The sequence below is a fragment of the Pagrus pagrus genome (genome assembly GCF_965226575.1).
Source record: "Pagrus pagrus genome assembly, chromosome: 22".
Classification (NCBI taxonomy): Eukaryota; Metazoa; Chordata; class Actinopteri; order Spariformes; family Sparidae; genus Pagrus; species Pagrus pagrus.
The window spans coordinates 7,017,549-7,039,938 of record NC_140204.1 but is presented as its reverse complement, the minus strand read 5'-3'; the positions used below and the strand labels follow the sequence as shown (position 1 = coordinate 7,039,938).

The window sequence follows — 22,390 nt, the reverse complement described above, 5'->3', positions numbered from 1 at the left end:
CTGCTTTGGGCCACACCGAATCTGATACTGACTTTGCAGAAGTCAGGATATTTCTGGATCAGGGTATGGTTAGATGCCGAAATAAGGTCCATCGCTAACACAAACTCATGCAAATAACACATTTTGTTCTACGACATAAAATCCATCAGTAAATACAAAACCTGTCCCGAATACCATTGTTATAAAAATGTGTTATCCCTGCAGCACTTTGTTGATCTCTCATTGAATTATTCTCTAATAGCTGGATTGATGATTACATTTTTATGGCCACTTGCAACAGCACATTTAGCCCTTGAGGGATTATGGCGACTCTACTCTGACCTCACACTCACACTGTTTCTTCAATGACCTTAACTAGCTTTGATAAAATCATATTTGTATGTTGTATCATGCTGAGAACAGTTTGTTCCGCTTCTCCTTGTCAGTGAGATCATCAAGAATTTTTAAGACCTAATCCGTCCACCGCTATCTTACCTAAAGAAATTTGCAAAGCTGTTGCCACATCCTAAGATACATAAAGCAACATGAGTTCAGTCCTTCATGGTTGTTGAACCATGTCGGACAATAAATCATTAAAGCAAATACAAACTAACCTTGTGTATAGCTGTGTAATAGTTAAAGAAATGGCTGTAGTTCCACTCCATCATCAACATGTCTGGCTGCCTATGAAAGAGTAGTACATTTTAATTTGACATATTATTATGTTATTGATACAATGCTGCCTCTTAGTCCTGGAGTATGTCACGTTGACATCCAGCAGAACCACAGACACAACCACACCGACTGGAGCTGATGTCCATCTAAAGAATGTTAAGAGTGTAAAGATGTAATCATACAATTGATATGCAAGCTGAAAGAAAATGAAAACATGAGGCTTCTTTCACTTTACAGACACATCTGATGCAGTGTTGATATCTAAAATTAATGATGCATGTTTAAAGGTGCATTATGTATGGATTTATTTTTAAAACATTCACAAATTAACTGAAATTTTCAACAGAGTGTGAGGAAAGAAGTTAGCTGGTTGAAGTTAACCAACCAGCTAACCAGCTAGTCTTGTCTTCACTGCCCCCCCCGCCAGCCCAGAAAATTCCTCCTCTTGGTTGTCCAAAGCTAATGTTTTGCCCCCGTGCTCTGCACTCCCAGTCTGGACCGCTAGCTCTACACCTAACTGAGCTAAGTTGCAGCTACATTTAGTGGTTACTCTGGTAAAATGCTGCTCCCTATTAATAGGGGTTTGACAGGTAGTCAATTCTGACACCAGTGAACCAATTCTTCAGAAACTGTAAGCAATTAGACGTTAATCAGCCAGTGACAACTTTTAGTCTAAAACTTTGTTTTCCTGATTCTGCTTGAACTGACACACTGAAACAATGCATGAGGTGCCTACATGTAAAAATCCACCCCAAAACAGAGTTTGGCATCTTTCGTGCTTCACTTATAAAAGCTATACAACAGTAAAAGTAATTGAGATCATTTTAGGAAATCAATCTGATGAAAAAAACATCTACGACATTTTTTGACAAAGGAAAGTGTTTTGTGAACCTAAAAAAGCAAAAATAAATTCATTCTATAATAAAAAAAATACAAACTATTAACTGTTTAATAGCATTGTACTTGTGCAGGCTTTCAACCAGAACTAGATAAACTGCACAGTATCTCAAACAATTGCTGGAGGTATTTTGACTTTATTGTGTTTAAGATGTTGATGCTAGTCACGCTTCCTCAGGTTTCACACCCCTACACTGCCAGTATTTCTACAGATCTCATCAAATGTGATGGAGCATTCAAAAAATGCTTTGATTGACTGGATTCAATTAGTATCTGGTTTAATTGCCTGAGGTTTAGCTCTTCAGTAACTTATCCATTTCTGACTCAACACCAGGCAGGAATAACTTCAGGGGTACACAGCAAAGGTAGCACCAGGAATGCAGCTATGAGGAAACAATACATCTTATCTAATCTCGATCTTCAGTAGTGAGTAACTCCTTCGTCACTACGTGTGTACTTGAAGGAAAGATGACTATTATTTTGACTGCTCTGGAAACTAAACTCGAATATCATGTGCTCCATCTGCCTTTTCCTTATCAGGTTTATCTTGATTCTCATGCGCAACACAGAAAAAATCTGCTCCAGCTTGTTTTTCGCACTGAAATAACTTCTTTTCCAAACACCTGACCATTTCCTCCTCTAGAATAGCCTTTGTTCATAAAGCACACAAAGTTGTCTTTTTACTTATACACTTTACGCAAGCATACCTTTGGCAAGGCAAAGCAGTTTCCCACACACAGACTTTGCTGTGGCGGGCAAACCAAGAATATTTAGTGACCACTTTTCCCATTTTTTACTTTTATCTTTGTCCAAGAGAACAACACATTCCCGATCGAGACAGTCTACCCTGGCTCTAACCTTCCCATCTACAGAAATGGGAACGGCACCATGTTGGTTTCTCCTGTTTTGATAGGCTGCAACAAGCGTCATCCACAGGTGGCTCACCTGCTGTCGTAAAAAAACAGCATCACGGATGAAATATTTAAAACATTGTTTTGGTTGACCTCATAAAACAAACTGATGACAAAGAAAGTCAACGGAGCAGACACGTACTGCGAGAGAGAAGCAGAAAAGCAAGGCAAGCCTGTATGTGTGCATCAAGATGGACAATTAAAGCAACACTATAACTATGTAGGCAAACTTTGTTGTTTGCTTGGTCACATTCTCACGCCTTGAAATACAGACACTTCCCATTATGTGGGAAACACTGAACAGAGGTTTGGTTAATAACACAAATCCAAAAGGACACAATTAAAAAAAGCAGAATAAAATAAATAAATCCATATATGAATAAAATATTTAAAATATGATAAAACAAACAAATAAATAGATAAAAAGATTTAAGATAATAAAAATGACAACAAGGCCTTGTGTTTTAAAAGCATTCAGTTAAAAGCACTTAAAAACAAAGTTTTCAGTCTGGATTTAAAGAAAAAAAATGCACCCAAAAATGAAAATGTTGTTATTGTCTACTCACCCTCATGCCAATAGAAAGCTTCACAACATAACAGTGAACTAGCACTTTTCCACTCCAACTACTTCAGTTGTTGCATGACCAAATCTAACCTAAATGTACTGATGAGACGAGAGTGTACGATGTAAGACATCTAAAAAAGATATATACATATTTTGAATGACTTTTTCATAATTTCAAAAATGTCCTATTTAAATCTTTATTTTAATTAGTGATAATAAAAATTTCTAGTCAGTCTTCCTATGAATGTGGTTGCAGTGAGAAGTTGTGAACTTTGTAGAAACATGTACATTTGTTTTAAGTCATAATCTAACAAGAGCAGGAGTAAATCTAAAGGTTAACAAAATGATCCCTTTCTTTCATGCTTTGATAACAGAATACAAAAATATTTTTCTTTTTACAAAACGTCAACACAGAGGTGTTATGTGTTATGTTGATTATGTAAGCTAAAAAGACTACAATATGGAGATGGGGACAGCTCAAAACCTTTCCTTTCCAGCCTTGCTGTGCATAAGTAAACACCTCTCTTTCTCTTGAGAACACGGATGTGGTGAAATCATTTATTTACTCATGACATGAGTCAAAGAAGTGTCAGATGACGTGGGCTTAAAAATTACAGATTCATGGATGTGCGAAATTTGTCTGCACAGACGTACTCGTGTTTTACAATCAATTGAAACACATTGTGGTTTTGTGAATGCATTCGTTTACGTCAATGAGTGAATTCCATTCCAAACCACCGGTTGGATTAGCTTCTCAAGATTAATTGACGTTGATAGGTGTTTAAGACACGTACTTATCGTGCTTAACAAAAATGAGACAGAGACAGAGTGACATATGAGAAGACAAACAACAGATGCCAAGTCGGCTGAATGGCTTTTAATGTAAGTCTTGAGTGTAAGTCGCAGATGAACACGTGGTGCTGGATTTTTGTGGCCTCTTTATTCATGAAGGCAAACAAGCCACTAACCTCAGCCTTCCGTCACACTGTCACACTGACAATACACTGTCGGGGAAATGGCTGCAGAGACTTCAACCACCGTTTGGTTATTTGTATTAAAGGTGGAGTGAGTAATGATTCTCAGGGTGTCAAATACGGACATGCCGATTTCCCAGAAAATAAGCGCAGGCACACTTAAAAAACTTTTGAGAAAGAGTGCAAGAACATTAAAAAACAAAACTGTTTCAAATGCTCTCACAACAACAGATCAAAGGAATGCCTCATTGAAACCGAACAACATTTTTATGCACAACCTGGCAACAGACTTCTATCAGTTATTCATCATGCCCAACCCCTGTGTGGTATGTAAGTGATGTGAAACGTAAATAACTCCTGATCCTCAACCTAAAATGAACCCTAACTTTAAATATCCATGGCCTACCTTTCAACTCAGTTTAGCATTTCGATTTCTATCCATCTATGTGATCTTTATTTAATAAAAGATAGTGTCTGCTTTACATGAGAGACCTGAGCAAAACTGCAAACGACATGGAAGTGATAGATGGGGTCTTTCGATGTGGGGATGTGTGAGGTACTTATCCCTCATCATCAGTGTATTACCTGCAGTAGATGACCATCAGCTCAGCGCGTAGCACTAACAGCAAGGTGTATTTTAGCCACCTAAAAGAAGGCAATGTAAAGCACCAAACATGTTTAAAATATAGCATACACTTGCCATTTAGCAGTCAACTGATCCGCTTCCCTGTCAGTGCTACATGTTGCTTCTCCACACAGGGGGAGAGCTGACAGTCATCTACTGCAGGTAACACACTGACCAAAGGTAAGTACCTCATACAACCAACATCAAAAGACCGGAAATATCCCTTTAAGCCCCTACACTCTAGCCAAATGATAGCACTGCTTGTTAAGTATCTTAATTGAGAGAGACAGTTGTGATGTGTCGGTTAGGTAACACTATAGAGTTCAGTAGATTGCACACATGGGTGAAACTGGGACTTACAAGTGCACTCTAGTTTTAGGAAATTATATTTTGATCAGAAGAGAAAGATCTTCATTGACTGATTTTTTTTTATGCCTAAACAAACTGACTTTATACTTTGTTTATATGTGGGAGACCCTGCCACCTTTCTAGCTTCAAACAGTGTTCTGTGGACCATATTTTACTCTGAGAACAGTTTGTTTATTCACTTACTTATTCACTTGTATCATTACCTCATTAATTTTGTAAATATTGAAATTCGTATATAAATGTGTTGCTGCAGACGCAACATCTGACTTCTTTGCATATTGACTTGGATGCTGATTACCATGGCAACAAAGCTTTGACGCATTAGGGTCGGCCGTGGTCGGCTAAACTGCATCATTTCTGAGTCTGAACACTTGGGACTCTGGTGTGCCGCTGTTTAATTTGGAACTGGTTCTCAACAGAAACCAGTTCTTCTTTCCTATCCCAATGTCATCATTGAAAATGGAAGATATTAGAGAATATTTGTATAGCACTCTTTTTTATTTAGATTTTCTAAGTCAAAGAAAAACTTGCTGAGCCTGCCATGTACTAATGTTGTTACAAGTTATATTTACTCTGGCGTACAGCTCAGCTGGGAAGGCTCTAGTGTGTTAAAGGCAAGGCACTCCAAGAAGTAACACCTGTGTTGCGTAGAAAGCTGTTCAGCATATTGCGTCGTGTTTCCAACCTTCCTTGAAATTATCATTTTACAGACATGGCACTGTTGCCATCTTCCTTCGTGAAGCCACATTTTGGGCCGTTTCTTCCTCTCAGCCGTGGCTCCTTCGTCGTCAAGTTTCAAGCAGCGTAGAAGCACGAGTCCGACACTATTGTTTTGTGATGCAGAACCATCAGTAAAACATGCCAACATTGATTATAGAAATTAATACGCTTGGATGCATATGATCCCGGTAGATTGGACCATATGAAACCAGTTCTTAACAGGATCTGGTCTCTCTCTGGCGCACAGTCTACATGAAGGACTGAACCTAAAAGTAAAAAGGACGGAGTAGGTAAATATTTGGTTTGTATATTTGCATTTAGACTTGCTGCTGTAAGTAAGCACAGTGTAAATGAACCGGCAGAATTAGGCGCTCATGGTTGTACACTGTGTGTTTGTGTGACGGCATGTTGTGAACTTTAAACCTTGCTGATCAGTTTGCCGAAAGGAGAAGCTGCTCTGTTTGCTCTGCTGCGAGCATGCTGGTCCTACTAGTGATGGTTTGTCCGCATTGACAGATTAAAAAAAATAACACTTAACAACTAGGATACGAGGCATGTCATTACAATGGGTTTTAAACTGGGGCACGAGACAAAACTGAATGATTACTAGTGAAAAATCATGCTACACAGAGAAAGGTCTGATGTGTTCCCACTGTACTATTTAGCCATGCGACAAAGTGCCCCTGCGACTGACCCGTTCTACTCTGCCTCTGATCTGCAGGTCATGCCTTCCCTAGTAAGTTAAGCATGCCTGTATGACAGTGTTTGTGTGAATCCACAGATTAAATAAAGTGTTTTAAACTAGTGCACAAGGGCCAAATAAAGTCATTCATGCTGCTAGTCTGATCGCCAGCTGATGTGATTGCCCACCACAACGTGACATTGGGTTTCTCCTGCAGTCTGCACCATCGAGGCCAAAACACCATCATTCAAATGAACAGGAGGTCCCGCATTTGCACTGGATTTGGTCTGAAAGCAGCCTTAATGTCAGCACAGTGCTTGAATCTCCTCAGAGGAAATAGATGCAGACATATGGATAATAAATTATTAATTTCCTCTACACACAGCATTGTTATGGATGGTGTTATTTTTATTATTTATATTATTGCTAAAAAATAATGGGGCAGTAGCGGGAGAATCCGAAGGAGAAATGGGGCCCGGATCTATATTTGTAAAGGAAGGGGTGAATTATGATGATGAATCAGTTCCTACAGTCAATCTCCTGCAACCTGTGACACCATTTTCCATCAAGGAGGACCGGTTATACAGAGCACTTTCAGGAACTGATTCAACCCCGATAGGAACACAGATCACTTCCTCATGTCAGCAGCCAAAAGCCAGCTTCTAGTCTTCGCATCTATAAGCCTCTATACGATCACGTTTAAAAGTCAAACTGAAATCTTTAAACTTTCAACCTAAAACTGCTCCACTCCTTTTAAAATATCTGGGTATTTTGTGTTAAGAAGCTGACAAATTTTACTCCCAAAGCTGGGAAAACCCTGAGCAATCCACTCACCGACTGAAATCAACATACTGTAAAGCAGAAATATCAACCTCTTTCAAATCACCTGAATGAGAAATAACAACACACAAAATACTTTGCTCATGATTTCACTGGCTTGTGAGCATTACGCCACCTTTATGACACACAGCATCAACGTGGAGTATTTGTGGTGCAACATACTGCACAAGATTTCTATTGTTAGGCTTAAATGTTATTCAGTGTTAAAAGCCCATGTCAGTTTCTTATGAACGGAAATACCTCACTGCTATGACAACCAAACAGGTTTGACAAAGCGGGGCCACCACAGAGATTTTCATGCAACATAACTCACAGTTAATGCCATTGTTTAGTGTCTTGGCAACATTTGTCAGCAACATTATTCTGTTCTATCAATATCATTTATCAATAAGCTGTGTCAATTGACCATTGTGACTGTTCATGTTATTTTATTCTGAACTTTTATTGTTCAAATTATCACTGTTATTTTGTTAACTCTTCACAAAGTGAGTTTTTCTGTTGGACCACAGAGTCAGCGAGGTTGGATTACAACCCTGTGGCTGAACGTTGTCACCTCCCTCTCTCCCTGTCACCTGTCACTCTTCAGCCGCTTTGTCAAATGAAGCCATGAAAAGGCCTAAGAAATAAATAAAGCAAAATACCTCACATGACGTGAAAACACAAAAATCCCACAATTAGACATATTAGATCATCAGTGATATGACACAATGCTAAATTACACTTGGGCAACAGAATTGTGTTTTTTCCTGTTTTTCTATATCCTGTGGCGCTTAATGTTGGTGATATTAAAGTCACGTGTCCACGATGTAGTCCGTTTATAGCCTAACATTAGCTTTTATCATTTACATTTCAAAAACCATAAAAGTGGCGTTCATCTGTGTAGATTATTTTGCCTAACAAAAAGTATCATAAAGTTGTGTTTGCCACAGAGCTTATTTTCTGCATTACACCAAAACCCCATAAGCTTTTTGCTGACTGTACCAGGCCGTGTCACCCCTGCAGCTCTCCTTCCTGGAGGCAGGGTGGGGAAAACATTTAAACAATTAACCTGGTTTTTCAAGCATGGGGCTTGCAGATAGGAAAGCTATGTGACCGGAGAACTTGTTCCTACTCATCCCCCTGATCTACTCATCTTAACCGGTATTACAAGCTTCAAACCTAATTAATACACCTTTTTTTCCCCAGGTCGCACCTCATTATACCGTAGAAAATATTATTCATCTTAAGATCTGGACAGTTTACGGGTCTATTTTGAATATTAAGAAGTTATCTCACTTATTCAGCCAAACAATTCAATTTTATTTGTGATTAATTCATTTGTTTGTGACACTACACACTCTTTTTTAAAAACATTTTAGGTCCCTATCGTGGACACTTGCAGGAAGAAATGTGGAAGTTTTTTGATAAAATCTCCCAAAAGTCCTCTCCTGTGATCACAATGTGCATACCTAACCGAATAATTATTACTATAATTACCACAGACTGACAGTTTACAGTTGTCTGAACTTGCCTGCTTGATTGTTAGGGAGCGTTCGTGTTTATAAGAGGCAGCTGAACACAATGGTGATACTGAAGCAAATAGAAGTCACTGACAAACCAGTTCTTGGCTTTGTGTCACCGGGCTCACCACTGGTTTCATATACCAACCAGTGCCAAGTTAGACATGAACACAGACGCACACAATAATGTCTTTACCTCTCACGGCATAAAGACATTTCTTTAACATATTTGCACTGGTGGAGACATGTGTGGAGAGGATGGGGTGTAAAGGGATGTAACTGGCAGGTTAATTAATCTCCAACACTTTGAAAGAGGATTTGGACTTTTCAAACTACAAACTCACTTTCCTAATGACAAGACTCCCACATCTAGATTACCACTGAAATCTAATGAGATAGTTAGGTTTGATTGGTCCCATCTATCCACTCACATTTCTAGATATTCATTAAGCATCTCTAAAGCTTAAAACTCTTAATACTGTGTCGTACATTTTTAGAGTCATAATAAAATCTAAGCTGTCGTTTTACATGACTTGGACTATCTTCCAGTTATATCAGATAATAGAACTGTCCGGTAAAGCTGGTGTTTGTTTCCTTGTTCTCATCATGTTTATCGCCTTACCAGCTCACCACTGTGAGACCGTCAAGAAGGAATGCACTTAGCAACTACAATTGCAAAGACAAAGAGGGGGGTTGAATGTGCAGTGACATGGCAAAAATGCTCCCTGGGCTTTCCACACACGCCCTTGAGCCCCTATTCTCCACCCTCATCCATGATGTCATAAGTTGTTTTTTTTGGCTGATGTCTTGACTCAACCCATTAGTTTAAATAGTGCCACAGAGTACACAGGTGTCACATCTTTACCTGGGATCCTGTTAAGCACATCTCACTTGCAAGCAGTCCACCTGTACGCCACGCCTGACAGGATCCTCATTTCAAGGGAACTGCACTGCGTTTTGCTTCTTATCCCTATTTCACCCATCACTGGAACTGCAGACAAGCTCTACAGGTAGGCTAAAACAATCTATACGTTAGACATTATTGTCTATTCATTAACTACTCATGGAGAGATACCATATGGTGTGCATGTAATCAATGGAATATGGGTTTCTCTTCAAATCATAGTCTCTAAATGTATAAATATAAATCAAGTATTTAACTTTTCTTAAAGGTTTTCTTTTGTAATTCTTAAATGCCAATTATTGTAAAACTTAAAATAAAAGAACTATAGCATAATTTATGACAACGGCAATTAATTAATTGATATTTGTGGTCTTTTTAGTGATATGAGGTAAACTTTACTCAGATAAATGTAATCTTATGTGTATTTTTTTATCCTAAATTATAATCTATAATTTAATTCCTGTTAATAAGTTTGAATAAAAATGTTCAGTTTACACTGTTCGTCAAACCACAGTGAAATAGATTATATGTTATGATTATCGCATCATTTTCTGGTTATTTTTATGATTAATCACTTAGATTATAAAATGTCCGCATATGGTGAAAAAAGCTTGTCACAATTTCCCAAAGCAACGTCTTCGAATTGCTTCTTTTGACCAAACCAACAGTCCAAAACTAAAATACTCAGGAATCCATTGTGCAACAGTTTAGTTCACAATAACTATCAAGTGAGCCAAAAGTGCGACACACCCAACTGGATGTGCGATCTTCTGAACAAATATTAGTCCATGAACATATTTTCTGTGGATTATTTTGTAAATTTCTATATCAATCTCATTTGAGGTGGATTTATTTTTGTGACTCTTTTAAACAATTGAGGTTATGACAATTACGTGTTGCGTGTGCTGTGCTTTAAACTTCAGTGAGAGTGTAGGATTGCAGCATATAAGACATAACATTGTTATGAGGTTATAAGTTTTGTTTGCACACAACTCAATATATATATATATATATATATACACACACACTTGATCCTCTAAAATAATGCTATTTTACTGCATATCCATACACATGCAAATATGCACCCATATCCCAATATCCCTAACTCATTTTCAGTAGTGTAGTTGGCACCTACCTGATCTGATGAGTGTTACAAACCTGGGATTTGTATTTATCATAGTAGTGTTGCACTCAGAAACTGTGGGGGGCGCCAAATCACACAATTTCTATATAATGTTGCTTTAAATGATGAAAAACATTTACCTGCATGTTTATTCCTGTTTACAATCATTTACAGAATGTGCTTAGAAATACACCTAAATTATATACTGGCGCACCTAAATGAAAAAGGCAGCCACACCAGTGAAACATGTAAAAACTTGGTGAGAAATCCTGCCAAAGACTCTTTACTTACTAGGATAAATAAAAAAATTCCTTACACTTAAGAAGCTGGAGACCCGATAACATACAGTCCCATAATGATTTCCTGATTTATTTTGAATAGCCACAAGGGGGAGTTGGCAGTGTTCCAGCCATTGCTTAGCCGGTCACTATCGTTATCATTAAATATGCTTCATGTTTAGTAACGTCCACTTTAACCACCCAAAGAGAGTAACTTCCCACAGTGCTGTGACTATCACTTAAAGATTAGGCTTATTGGCAATTATGTTTACTAAAATAATTCACCTTTAAATATTTTCTCAGAGCTCATCTGATATAATCTTTGTTACCACAGAACTCAGTGTAGATGAAGTGTCCTATTACGTTATTTAACTTCATGATTTTACCTGACCTTCTCTAGCTATGGACAACAGACTGGTCCTCACTGTCCTGCTCGTGACACTGTCGTGGATATCTGCGGGCACCTACGCTCAAAGCAACATGACCACACCAGCCGGAAACATGACCACATCAGCAGGAAACAACATCACCACACCAGCAGGAAACAACATGACCACACCAGCCGGAAACATGACCACACCGCCAGAAAATAACATGACCACACCGCCAGGAAACAACATGACCACACCACCAGGAAACAACATGACCACACCACCAGGAAACATGACCACACCACCAGGAAACAACATGACCACACCACCGGGAAACAACATGACCACACCACCGGGAAACAATATGACCACACCACCGGGAAACAACATGACCACACCACCGGGAAACAATATGACCACACCACCGGGAAACAACATGACCACACCACCGGGAAACAACATGACCGGACCACCGGGAAACAACATGACCACACCACCAGGAAACAACATGACCACACCACCAGGAAACAACATGACCGGACCACCAGGAAACATGACCACACCACCGGGAAACAACATGACCACACCAATGGGAAACAACATGACCACACCACCGGGAAACAACATGACCACACCACCGGGAAACAACATGACCACACCACCGGGAAACAACATGACCACACCACCGGGAAACAACATGACCACACCACCAGGAAACAACATGACCACACCACCAGGAAACATGACCACACCACCGGGAAACATGACCACACCACCGGGAAACAACATGACCGGACCATCAGGAAACAACATGACCACACCACCAGGAAACATGACCACACCACCAGGAAACATGACCACACCACCGGGAAACAACATGACCACACCACCAGGAAACAACATGACCGGACCACCAGGAAACAACATGACCGGACCAGCAGGAAACAACATGACCACACCACCGGCAACGACCGTAGTACCGACAACAACGGCTCCCCCACTGACACCCAACATTACAGTGCAAAATCTTGAGGTGAGGGATAGGGATAGTGGAATACAACAGAACAGAATAGGATCAAGTATGGTCTCTTTTATTAATGCTATTGAAATATTTCTCGTCTCCCTTGCAGACACCTATTAATAACACAGGATGTGGGACCGAGCAGCTGTGTGCAGCTGAGCCTTCTTCATGCAACCCCGCTGTTGCAGGATCATGCTTCTTCCTTTCTGCTAGGCAGACGAGCGGTCGAAATTTTGAGTTTGGGCTCTCAGGACAGTCAGATGGCTACATCGCAGCCACCCTATCAAGTGACAGCACATTGGTATGTCAAGTTCTGGCACAGATGAAAGTACCATGAAGTCTAACCCAGAGTCAGTTGCACATTTGTTTTGAAGATGTACGTCTAAACAGGTTTTATTTATCATTTCTGATTTTGCACTGCAGGGTGGCAATGACACAACCTACATCTGTGCGAACAACAACAGCGTTGTGGCATTCTTTTCTGCTGTCCTCGACAATAACAAGCTGATTCTGACAGAGGTGAGTTCTACTTGTCTCAGACTATAAGTGAGGAGATGTATTCATTAGACTGTTGTAGCCCACTTTCCCAATATTGAAGGAATACACATTGGCACTACTTATCATCATCAGTAATGTGGATATAATGCCAGAGTGGATAAAGGCAAGTATAAGAACAAGTAGAACAGTCTGGTAAATTCAGAAAATTACATCACTTTACTGTTATGCAGCCTTTAAAACCAGGAAAAGACATGTCACGACATAACAATATCCAGATTTTGAGAAGATAGGTCTCATATCAACAAAACAATATAATATCCATATATTAGCCGGCTCAAGATACAGCTAATCTAGTGTGGTTACAAACCTATTTTTCATGTCTACATTTTATTTGTATGCACAGAATGCCTCATACAGCCTTTGGGAACCTGCTGCCCAAGCAATATCACAGCAAACATGAATTCAAGTCACTATCTGCATGACAAAGAAACATTTGCTGTAATCATACAACATTGAAAACTCATTGTCTTCTTTGTCATCTGTTATTTGTCCTTTCTCTCCAGCTGAATGTGAACAACGTGAGGGGCAGTATCAGAGGAAATACAATCCAGTGTACATTTGCTGCCACCGTGCCAGATTCTGCTGCTGCAACTTCTAGATCATCTAGAACATCAGGTTTAGCACTCACAATCTCCACTGGACCTTTCGACAACAGTAAGCCAACATCCCACAGATATATATTAACATAAGACTCCTGTTACAAATACCATAATAGATGATGTGTTGAAATTTTTACACATGCTAAAATAAAATTAAAAAATAATCTTTTTGTCTTTCACTTGCGCTCTCAGCTACTGGTACTCTGGGAGCCCCAGCCCCCCGCCTAGTGACTCCTGCTGTAAACCTGGCCAATCCTAACACCACCATCGTCAATCAGATTTCGACAACCAACACAACCAACACCACCACCGCTTCCCCTACCAACATGACCACACCAGCAGGAAACAACATGACCACACCACCGGCAACGACCGTAGTACCAACAACAACGGCTCCCCCACTGACACCCAACATTACAGTGCAAAATCTTGAGGTGAGGGATAGGGATAGTGGAATACAACAGAACAGAATAGGATCAAGTATGGTCTCTTTTATTAATGCTATTGAAATATTTCTCGTCTCCCTTGCAGACACCTATTAATAACACAGGATGTGGGACCGAGCAGCTGTGTGCAGCTGAGCCTTCTTCATGCAACCCCGCTGTTGCAGGATCATGCTTCTTCCTTTCTGCTAGGCAGACGAGCGGTCGAAATTTTGAGTTTGGGCTCTCAGGAGAGGCAGATGGCTACATCGCTGCCACCCTATCAAGTGACAGCACATTGGTATGTCAAGTTCTGGCACAGATGAAAGTACCATGAAGTCTAACTCAGAGTCAGTCGCACATTTGTTTTGAAGATGTACGTCTAAACAGGTTTTATTTATCATTTCTGGTTTTGCATTGCAGGGTGGCAATGACACAACCTACATCTGTGCAAACAACAACAGCGTTGTGGCATTCTTTTCTGCGGTCCTCGACAATAACAAGCTGATTCTGACAGAGGTGAGTTCTACTTGTCTCAGACTATAAGTGAGGAGATGTATTCATTAGACTGTTGTAGCCCACTTTCCCAATATTGAAGGAATAAATATTGGCACTACTTATCATCATCAGTAATGTGAATATAATGCCAGAGTGGATAAAGGCAAGTATAAGAACAAGTAGAACAGTCTGGTAAATTCAGAAAATTACATCACTTTACTGTTATGCAGCCTTTAAAACCAGGAAAAGACATGTCACGACATAACAATATCCAGATTTTGAGAAGATAGGTCTCATATCAACAAAACAATATAATATCCATATATTAGCCGGCTCAAGATACAGCTAATCTAGTGTGGTTACAAACCTATTTTTCATGTCTACACTTTATTTGTATGCACAGAATGCCTCATACAGCCTTTGGGAACCTGCTGCTCAAGCAATATCACAGCAAACATTAATTCAAGTCACTATCTGCATGACAAAGAAACATTTGCTGTAATCATACAACATTGAAAACTCATTGTCTTCTTTGTCATCTGTTATTTGTCCTTTCTCTCCAGCTGAATGTGAACAACGTGAGGGGCAGTATCAGAGGAAATACAATCCAGTGTACATTTGCTGCCACCGTGCCAGATTCTGCTGCTGCAACTTCTAGATCATCTAGAACATCAGGTTTAGCACTCACAATCTCCACTGGACCTTTCGACAACAGTAAGCCAACATCCCACAGATACATATTAACATAAGACTCCTGTTACAAACACCATGATAGATAATGTGTTGAAATTTTTACACATGCTAAAATAAAATAAAAAAATAATCTTTTTGTCTTTCACTTGCGCTCTCAGCTACTGGTACTCTGGGAGCCCCAGCCCCCCGACTAGTGACTCCTGCTGTAAACCTGGCCAACCCTAACACCACCATCGTCAATCAGGTTTCGACAACCAACACAACCAACATCACCACCGCTTCCCCTACCAACACAACCACAGCACTGGCAACGACTGTAGTACCAACAACAGCGGCTCCCCCACTGATACCCAACTTTGCAGTGCAAAATCTTGAGGTGAGGGATAGGGATAGTGGAATACAACAGAACAGAATAGGATCAAGTATGGTCTCTTTTATTAATGCTATTGAAATATTTCTTGTCTCCCTTGCAGACAACGATTAATAACACAGGATGTGGGACCGTGCAGCTGTGTGCAGCTGAGCCTTCTTCGTGCAACCCCGCTGTTGCAGGATCATGCTTCTTTCTTTCTGCTAGGCAGACGAGCGGTCAAAATTTTGATTGTGGGCTCTCAGGAGAGTCAGATGGCTACATCGCTGTCACCCTGTCAATTGACAGCACGTTGGTATGTCAAGTTCTGGCACAGATCAAAGTACCATGAAGTCTAACCCAGAGTCAGTCGCACAATTTGTTTTGAAGACGTATGTCTAAACAGGTTTTAATTATCATTTCTGGTTTTGCACTGCAGGGTGGCAACGACACAACCTTCATCTGTGCGAACAACAACAGCGTTGTGGCATTCTTTTCTGCTGTCCTCGACAACAACCAGCTGATTCTGACAGAGGTGAGTTCTACTTGTCTCAGACTATAAGTGAAGAGATGTATTCATTAGACTGTTGTAGCCCACTTTCCCTATATTGAAGGAATAAATATTGGCACTACTTATCATCATCAGTAATGTGATGACGGAGCGGATAAAGACAAGTTTACGAACAAGTAGAACAGTCTGGTAAATTCAGAAAATTACATCACTTTACTGTTATGCAGCCTTTAAAACCAGGAAAAGACATGTCACCACATAACAATAGCTAGATTTTAAGGAGCTAGGTCTCATATCACCATAACAATAAAATATCCATATATTAGCCGGCTCAAGATACAGCTAATCTAGTGTGGTTACAAACCTTTTTTTTTATGTCTACACTTTATTTGTATGCACATAATGCCTCATACAGCCTTTGGCAACCTGCTGCTCAAGTAATATCACAGCAAACATGAATTCAAGTCACTATCTGCATGACAAAGAAACATTTGCTGTAATCATACAACATTGAAAACTCATTGTCTTCTTTGTCATCTGTTATTTGTCCTTTCTCTCCAGCTGAATGCAAACAACGTGAGGGGCAGGGTCGATGGAAATAGAATCCAGTGTACATTTGCTGCCACCGTGCCAGGTTCTGCTGTAACTCCTAGATCATCAAGAACATCAGCTGTAACACTCGCAATCTCCAGTGGTTCTTTCGACAGCAGTAAGCTATCATCCCACAGATACACATTTACATAAGACTCCTGTCACAAACACCATGCTAGATAATGAGTCAAAAAAAATGTTTTTTAATGATCTTTTTGTCTTTCACTTCCGCTCTCAGCTACTGGTACTCTGGGAGCCCCAGCCCCCCGACTACTGAGTACTGTTTCAGACCTGGCCAATCCTAACGCCACCATCGTCAATCAGCTTTCAACAGCCAACACCACCACCACCGCTCCACCTACCACCATGACCACCAGCCACGCCATTACACTCCAGCAATCACTGACGCAAGGTAAGCATACAGTATGGGCTTGTTTTCCACGACAGAGCCAAGCTATCCAAGAGGTTTAAAATTACATGTGTTTGTGCAATGCCTTATTTCTGTTTTCTCATCTTCCCCTACAGCTATGCTGATCGCTGCCGGTTTGCTGGGTCTGTTCATGCTATGAGGAAACCCCCATGAGTCAAGACAAGAAACTCGTAACCTCCCTATTTATATACATGTCAGTGTTGCCTCTGTAGTCAATCAGCAGTGGTGGTAAGTTTTTCAACCCTGCTGTAATGAAAAATTAGAAATTAATGTCATAATTTGGCCTTCCTTTCCCACTAAAGGCTAATAGGTATTTAGTTTTAGCTCCCTTCAACCGAAGTTAAACTGATTCAAAAATGACTCCCACCCACTGCTGTTAACAAAGAATTACAGGGGAAACATTACATGTGTGATGGAATATAATCTGTTAAACATCTCACAGGAGCTTGACTAAACACAGTGCAGTTGAGGTTATCAGGATTAGTTTTGTATCAACTCACTGCAGTGAAAGTAGGACCGGTGGAGGTGGGTCACTCTTCGACATCCTTTCTGCTTTCACATCTGTTACAGGCTCTGACGAAGTGAATTTAATTTGAAGAGTTTTGAATTCAATTTGTGTACTCTGTTTTTGTTCGTTTTCTGACCATAGGACAGCTGGATTATTGTCTTACAAGTTACTGAATTGCTGGCTAAACATCAAAACCCGACCCTAGATGTACAAATATCTACAATAGTAAGACACAAATGGCAAGTTATATTACAATCAGAACCGTAAAGAGCAGTCGAATATCAAATTTGGGGTTTGAGGTCTGGTTACCTTTTAATCCCACATTACTACTGCAAGTAAAAGCCTCATGATTAGGTACCTTCGGTGATGATAGGAAAAGGTCTGTTGGTAAATTACAACTGTGCATTAATGTCGAAACTTTCTGTCAAAAGCTGAGGAACTAATGAAGGACTTTTTTTTTTGTTAACCATGATATTCTTTCGTCTCCCTTCAGAATAGTTAGATGTGCCTTTTTAGGGGCCAGAATTATTCTTTATTTTGTGTCACTAGACATTCACAATCAAAATATAATTTTCTCCTCTTGTGTCACTCACAATGATGTCAGAAAATGGCAGATATGTTTGTTTTTGCATCATGTTATAAGTATACTGATGTTATTCTCTTTGGTGTGAATGTACATATGAACAATGAAGCCTTCACTGGCTGATATTTTCATGTGCGCGTGTTATGAGTATGAGTGCACATGCAAGTGAGCAGTTTCTTATAAAGAATGTTATGATATGATACCAAATATTGGTGAAATTGATTTTGCATATTGCATTATGTAACAACTGAATTTTTATTACATATTTTTGAAATAAATATTTTACCGAAACTGCTTATCTTTGTGGAATTAATACATTGAAACTGACACTGAAATTATAGCAGCAGTTATTTTAATTGTTGATTAATCTATCAATTGCTTTTTGTCGAATAATGATTAAGTTGTTTTGCTGTTTCCCAAAGCCCATAAATAAATCCTCAAATGTCTTGTTTTATCCACAACCCACATTATTTCAATTTACTGTCATAGAGGATTAAAGAAGCCACAAAATATTTGCACTTAAGAAATTAAAACCAGATAATTTTCTTCTTGAAAAATTACTTAAACCAATTGTTAATGAAAATATGCAGTTGGGAATGAATTAAACAGTTGAGAAGTAATTGATTTATTGTTGCACCTCTAGTAGGGCTGCACAATTATGGCCAAAATGATAATCACGATTATTTTTATCAATATTGAAATCACGATTATGAATCACAATTATTCATTATGTTAGGTAAATATATCTTTTTATTGCACTTTCTTTTTTAAACAAACCGTATGTGAACAAGGCTTCAAATTGAAAATTAAAATAATAATAAATCATAAATAATTAAATAAAATGTACCCAAGACAAAGGGCAAAAAATAAATATGCCATTGCAGAGTGCAATCACAAGGTGCCTGGGATGTCTGGGTTGGCGGTGGACACGGACGGGGATTTAGTGGACTAGCGTTAGCTTTGGCCTTCATGCATTCATCATGTTTGGGTTTGTGGTGTTTTTTCAGGTGGTTGAATAAGTTAGTTGTGTTGCCCTGTGGCGCAGACACCACTCTGAAAAGAGAAGGAGTTTAGGAAGTTAGAAGTTTTAGGAGTGTTAGGGGCGGGACACCGCCGCAAAATGTCGTCCAGATACAGACAAAGTGAGCGATTTTTTCAGGTTGAGCGACATCGCTGGACGGAGCGATATCGCTTGCGGCACGTCAGGACAGGCTGATTGAAAAGTACAAACTCTAATCACTTTTCCTCGCTCGCTGTCGCGTCGCTGTATGTCAGGACGGGGTGTCACACTGTTGAATATAATTTGAGGCTGCCGCTGCTGTAGGGTGCGCTCGCTTGCTATTTAGGCAGCTTAATGAAGCCCTAACCTTTTGTTCGCTCCCTGTAGGTTGGCTGACTATTGGGTTGAGAAAGTGCTTGATTTGATATGCAACAGAGCCCGCTTTTTAAATGTTAATATCGCGACGATCATCTTAATCGAATTTTAATCACGATCACGTTTTTGGCTGCCACGATTGAATTAATTGTGCAGCCCTAACCTCTAGTTAGTAACACAAGTGTTCTTCATGTTACAATGTAAGTGATACATTCATTCACAGATTGCATTTGTATTTTTAAATCCATTGACATATACATTTGTATTACCAATAATCTGTGTTATCAAATTTCACATAAACAGACTTTAAACAAATCATAATGGAGTGTATTTAAGACATGTAAGCACTTTATAATTAAATTGTGAGCAGTGTCATGATGTATTTTGTGTCATAGAACAAAATGTTTAGATATCATGTGTCTGTGGTAACCAAAATTAAAATTTCAGGCATTTAACCGAAAACCCATTCAAAAGAAACATTGACTTTGACACGAGGGAAGCAGATGAGCAAAAATGTTAGCTGATTTCCGGGTTATAGGACTGCAAACTACACCACTCTATTCGCAATAATCAAGGCTATGGTCTTTTTTGTAAAAGGCAACAACTCTCGATGTCAGCTATTGAAAATTAGACTCATTTTTGGCTTAAAATGTCATGTTTAGCCCTATTCTGCAAAGCTATACTCATGCAAGTAGACTGCAGAAAAAGCAGAGTTAACCAATGCAGTTGCATTGCAGTTGTTGGTAGCAGTATATTGATATTTCACTTTGATGGCTAGTCTGTAATCAAAATTATGGAAGATGTAGCTAATTATAACAGTATTCATGGAAAGCATGGATCTATTAAGGGTAAATCAAATCAGAATCACAGACTGTAGCTGGCTAGCTAATCAAGCTACTTTAGCCCACTCAGCTACCCAGTCTGCTGAGAGGTTTAATACTTGCTAAGTCAAAACCAAGTAGGCACGATTTTAGTAATTTGCAGGTAAAACTGGGCTTGACTTATGCGCGGAATTTAAATTGTGTATACACGTCAAGGTTACAAATTGCAGCTAGCTAACTGTTGTAGCTGACGTTAGTGCTCGTCCAAGTTCGTGCCCTTCTCAGACTTCTTCACGTCACACAGCATTTTTTCTAATACAGGCTGTAAATACAGACCAAACAAGTAATCTGACAACACTTACCTTCGTTTTGAAGATATTTTCGGTAAGCCTCGGTCGCTGTTCAACTGAGAGAAAACATATTCCGTTGGCTGCAAAATGACGACGTTTGTTTTGACCCTTTCCCCTGTCGCTACACTTTCAGCCAAACAAAGATGGCCGCCGGAAGTGACATATCATCTTGCTCAACCTCTACGACCTTCAAGTTATCTTCAAGTTTGTTTTTTTTATCAGGTTCATCTTTTAACAATACTTGTTCTGTTAGATTTATATTTAAAGAGTTTTTTTAAAAAGTTATTCACAGATTAAAAAAATACATAATTTAAATACATATAGTGTCTCCATATTGTATTTGTTTATTAATTTTCAGGCAATGTCTTGCAAAAGGTGGCATTGACTCTGCAACAGTGCATCCAAAGTACTTTATTTACTGAGACTGCATATTGGATTCTTAGTTCCAAATGGATTTTCTAACCAGTTTGGGTGGTTCATGAAGGTATTCATGATAAAACCCTTTAAGCTAGTAGTCTTAGCTCCTTAACGTCATTACTGACCCGCCAAAACAAACAAATACATTTACCTTCCTGATGAGCAGCGCTGTCAGGGCAGAACAGCGTCTCCAAATGCAGATTCGTGCAACCTGTGAAACAACAGAAGGAGAAATTCAGAAACTTAAACAGTCTTTTGTTTTTGCAGTGTCAAATGGGAGGACTGCCAAAATGGATATGTCATCATCCTTGTTTTAAAATGTAAAATAAAAGTTTAGTTTTACATTCAAGTAATGGCAATGAGGGACTACTTTTTTTAGGCTTGAATTATTACAATTTTAAGACATTTTCATGGCACATTAAAATTATTGGAATGAATTTGAATTTTTAACATAACTGATATTAAAGCTTAACGCTCCTGTTGGTAAGATAGTTGATTTTTGAGTCTCATTCCCAACTCCGACCCCAACCCAGATGCTTTTGGATTGTAGGCCACCATTCGAAAGCGTCGGTGTTTGATGAGTTGGGAATGAGACTCAAAAATCGACTATCTTACCAACAGGAGGTTTAAAATGATGCAAAATTAAGTGTGTGGGTGTAAATCATGTGTGTGGGCATTGTTAAATTATTAATTCACTATCATTATAATGTTTTCAAGGAAAAGAGATACTCTTAGTCAGCACCTTTCAACAATACGACCTTTAACCTAACATCATAAATTAAGTAAGTAATTAAGTCATACTCATTACAATGTCAACATTTTTTAGATAGATAGTGTCCTATCTTAGATTTGTTCTGTTTTTCCCTCAGTAAGATGCACAGCACATATAGCTTTAAAAGTTATCATCGTATCACTTCATGCTTGTTCTGTAACGTATGAGAGACCTTGGACATGTGAAAAGCAGAACTGAACTATCAATAGAAAATGCTCACCGCATCAAAAGTGGCTGCATTTGCATTGAAACAACAGAAAATGTGACGCTGCTGCAAATGTATTCCCGTAATTGTCTGACTGACCTTGGGGTAGGAGAGAATTAATCAAGCCACATTGTGCCAGTGCGTTTGTATGCAGTGTAAGTAAAGCTGTATGTTTGAACTGCTGAATTGAGTTCATTGTGAACAATCAAACAGAAAAAAAGAAGAAATAGAAGGTAAATAAAGGAATCTTGCCCTGTGGCTTATGATCTTCATGC

At 39.2% G+C, this 22,390-nt stretch overlaps 1 protein-coding gene and 1 long non-coding RNA gene across 2 annotated transcripts in view; one reads left to right on the top strand and one right to left on the bottom strand.

Annotated features, from left to right (window-relative positions):
• LOC311251094 overlaps positions 1-20,847 on the bottom strand; it is a 32,041-nt gene extending 11,194 nt beyond the window's left edge. Inside the window, exon 1 of the long non-coding RNA XR_014621350.1 lies at positions 20,734-20,847. This is a non-coding gene — a long non-coding RNA (uncharacterized lncRNA). The remainder of the gene's footprint in view (positions 1-20,733) is intronic.
• Positions 9,617-17,476, top strand: LOC311251073 (uncharacterized protein). Its single transcript, XM_084343350.1, has 15 exons — positions 9,617-9,746; positions 11,442-12,445; positions 12,543-12,734; positions 12,857-12,952; positions 13,495-13,645; positions 13,783-14,024; positions 14,122-14,313; positions 14,436-14,531; positions 15,074-15,224; positions 15,362-15,579; positions 15,677-15,868; positions 15,992-16,087; positions 16,625-16,772; positions 16,893-17,066; positions 17,180-17,476. Exons 2-15 carry the CDS (start codon positions 11,444-11,446, stop codon positions 17,221-17,223), a joined length of 2,994 nt encoding a protein of 997 aa, XP_084199476.1. The 5' UTR covers positions 9,617-9,746; positions 11,442-11,443; the 3' UTR covers positions 17,224-17,476.
• Positions 20,848-22,390: the final 1,543 nt, after the last annotated feature.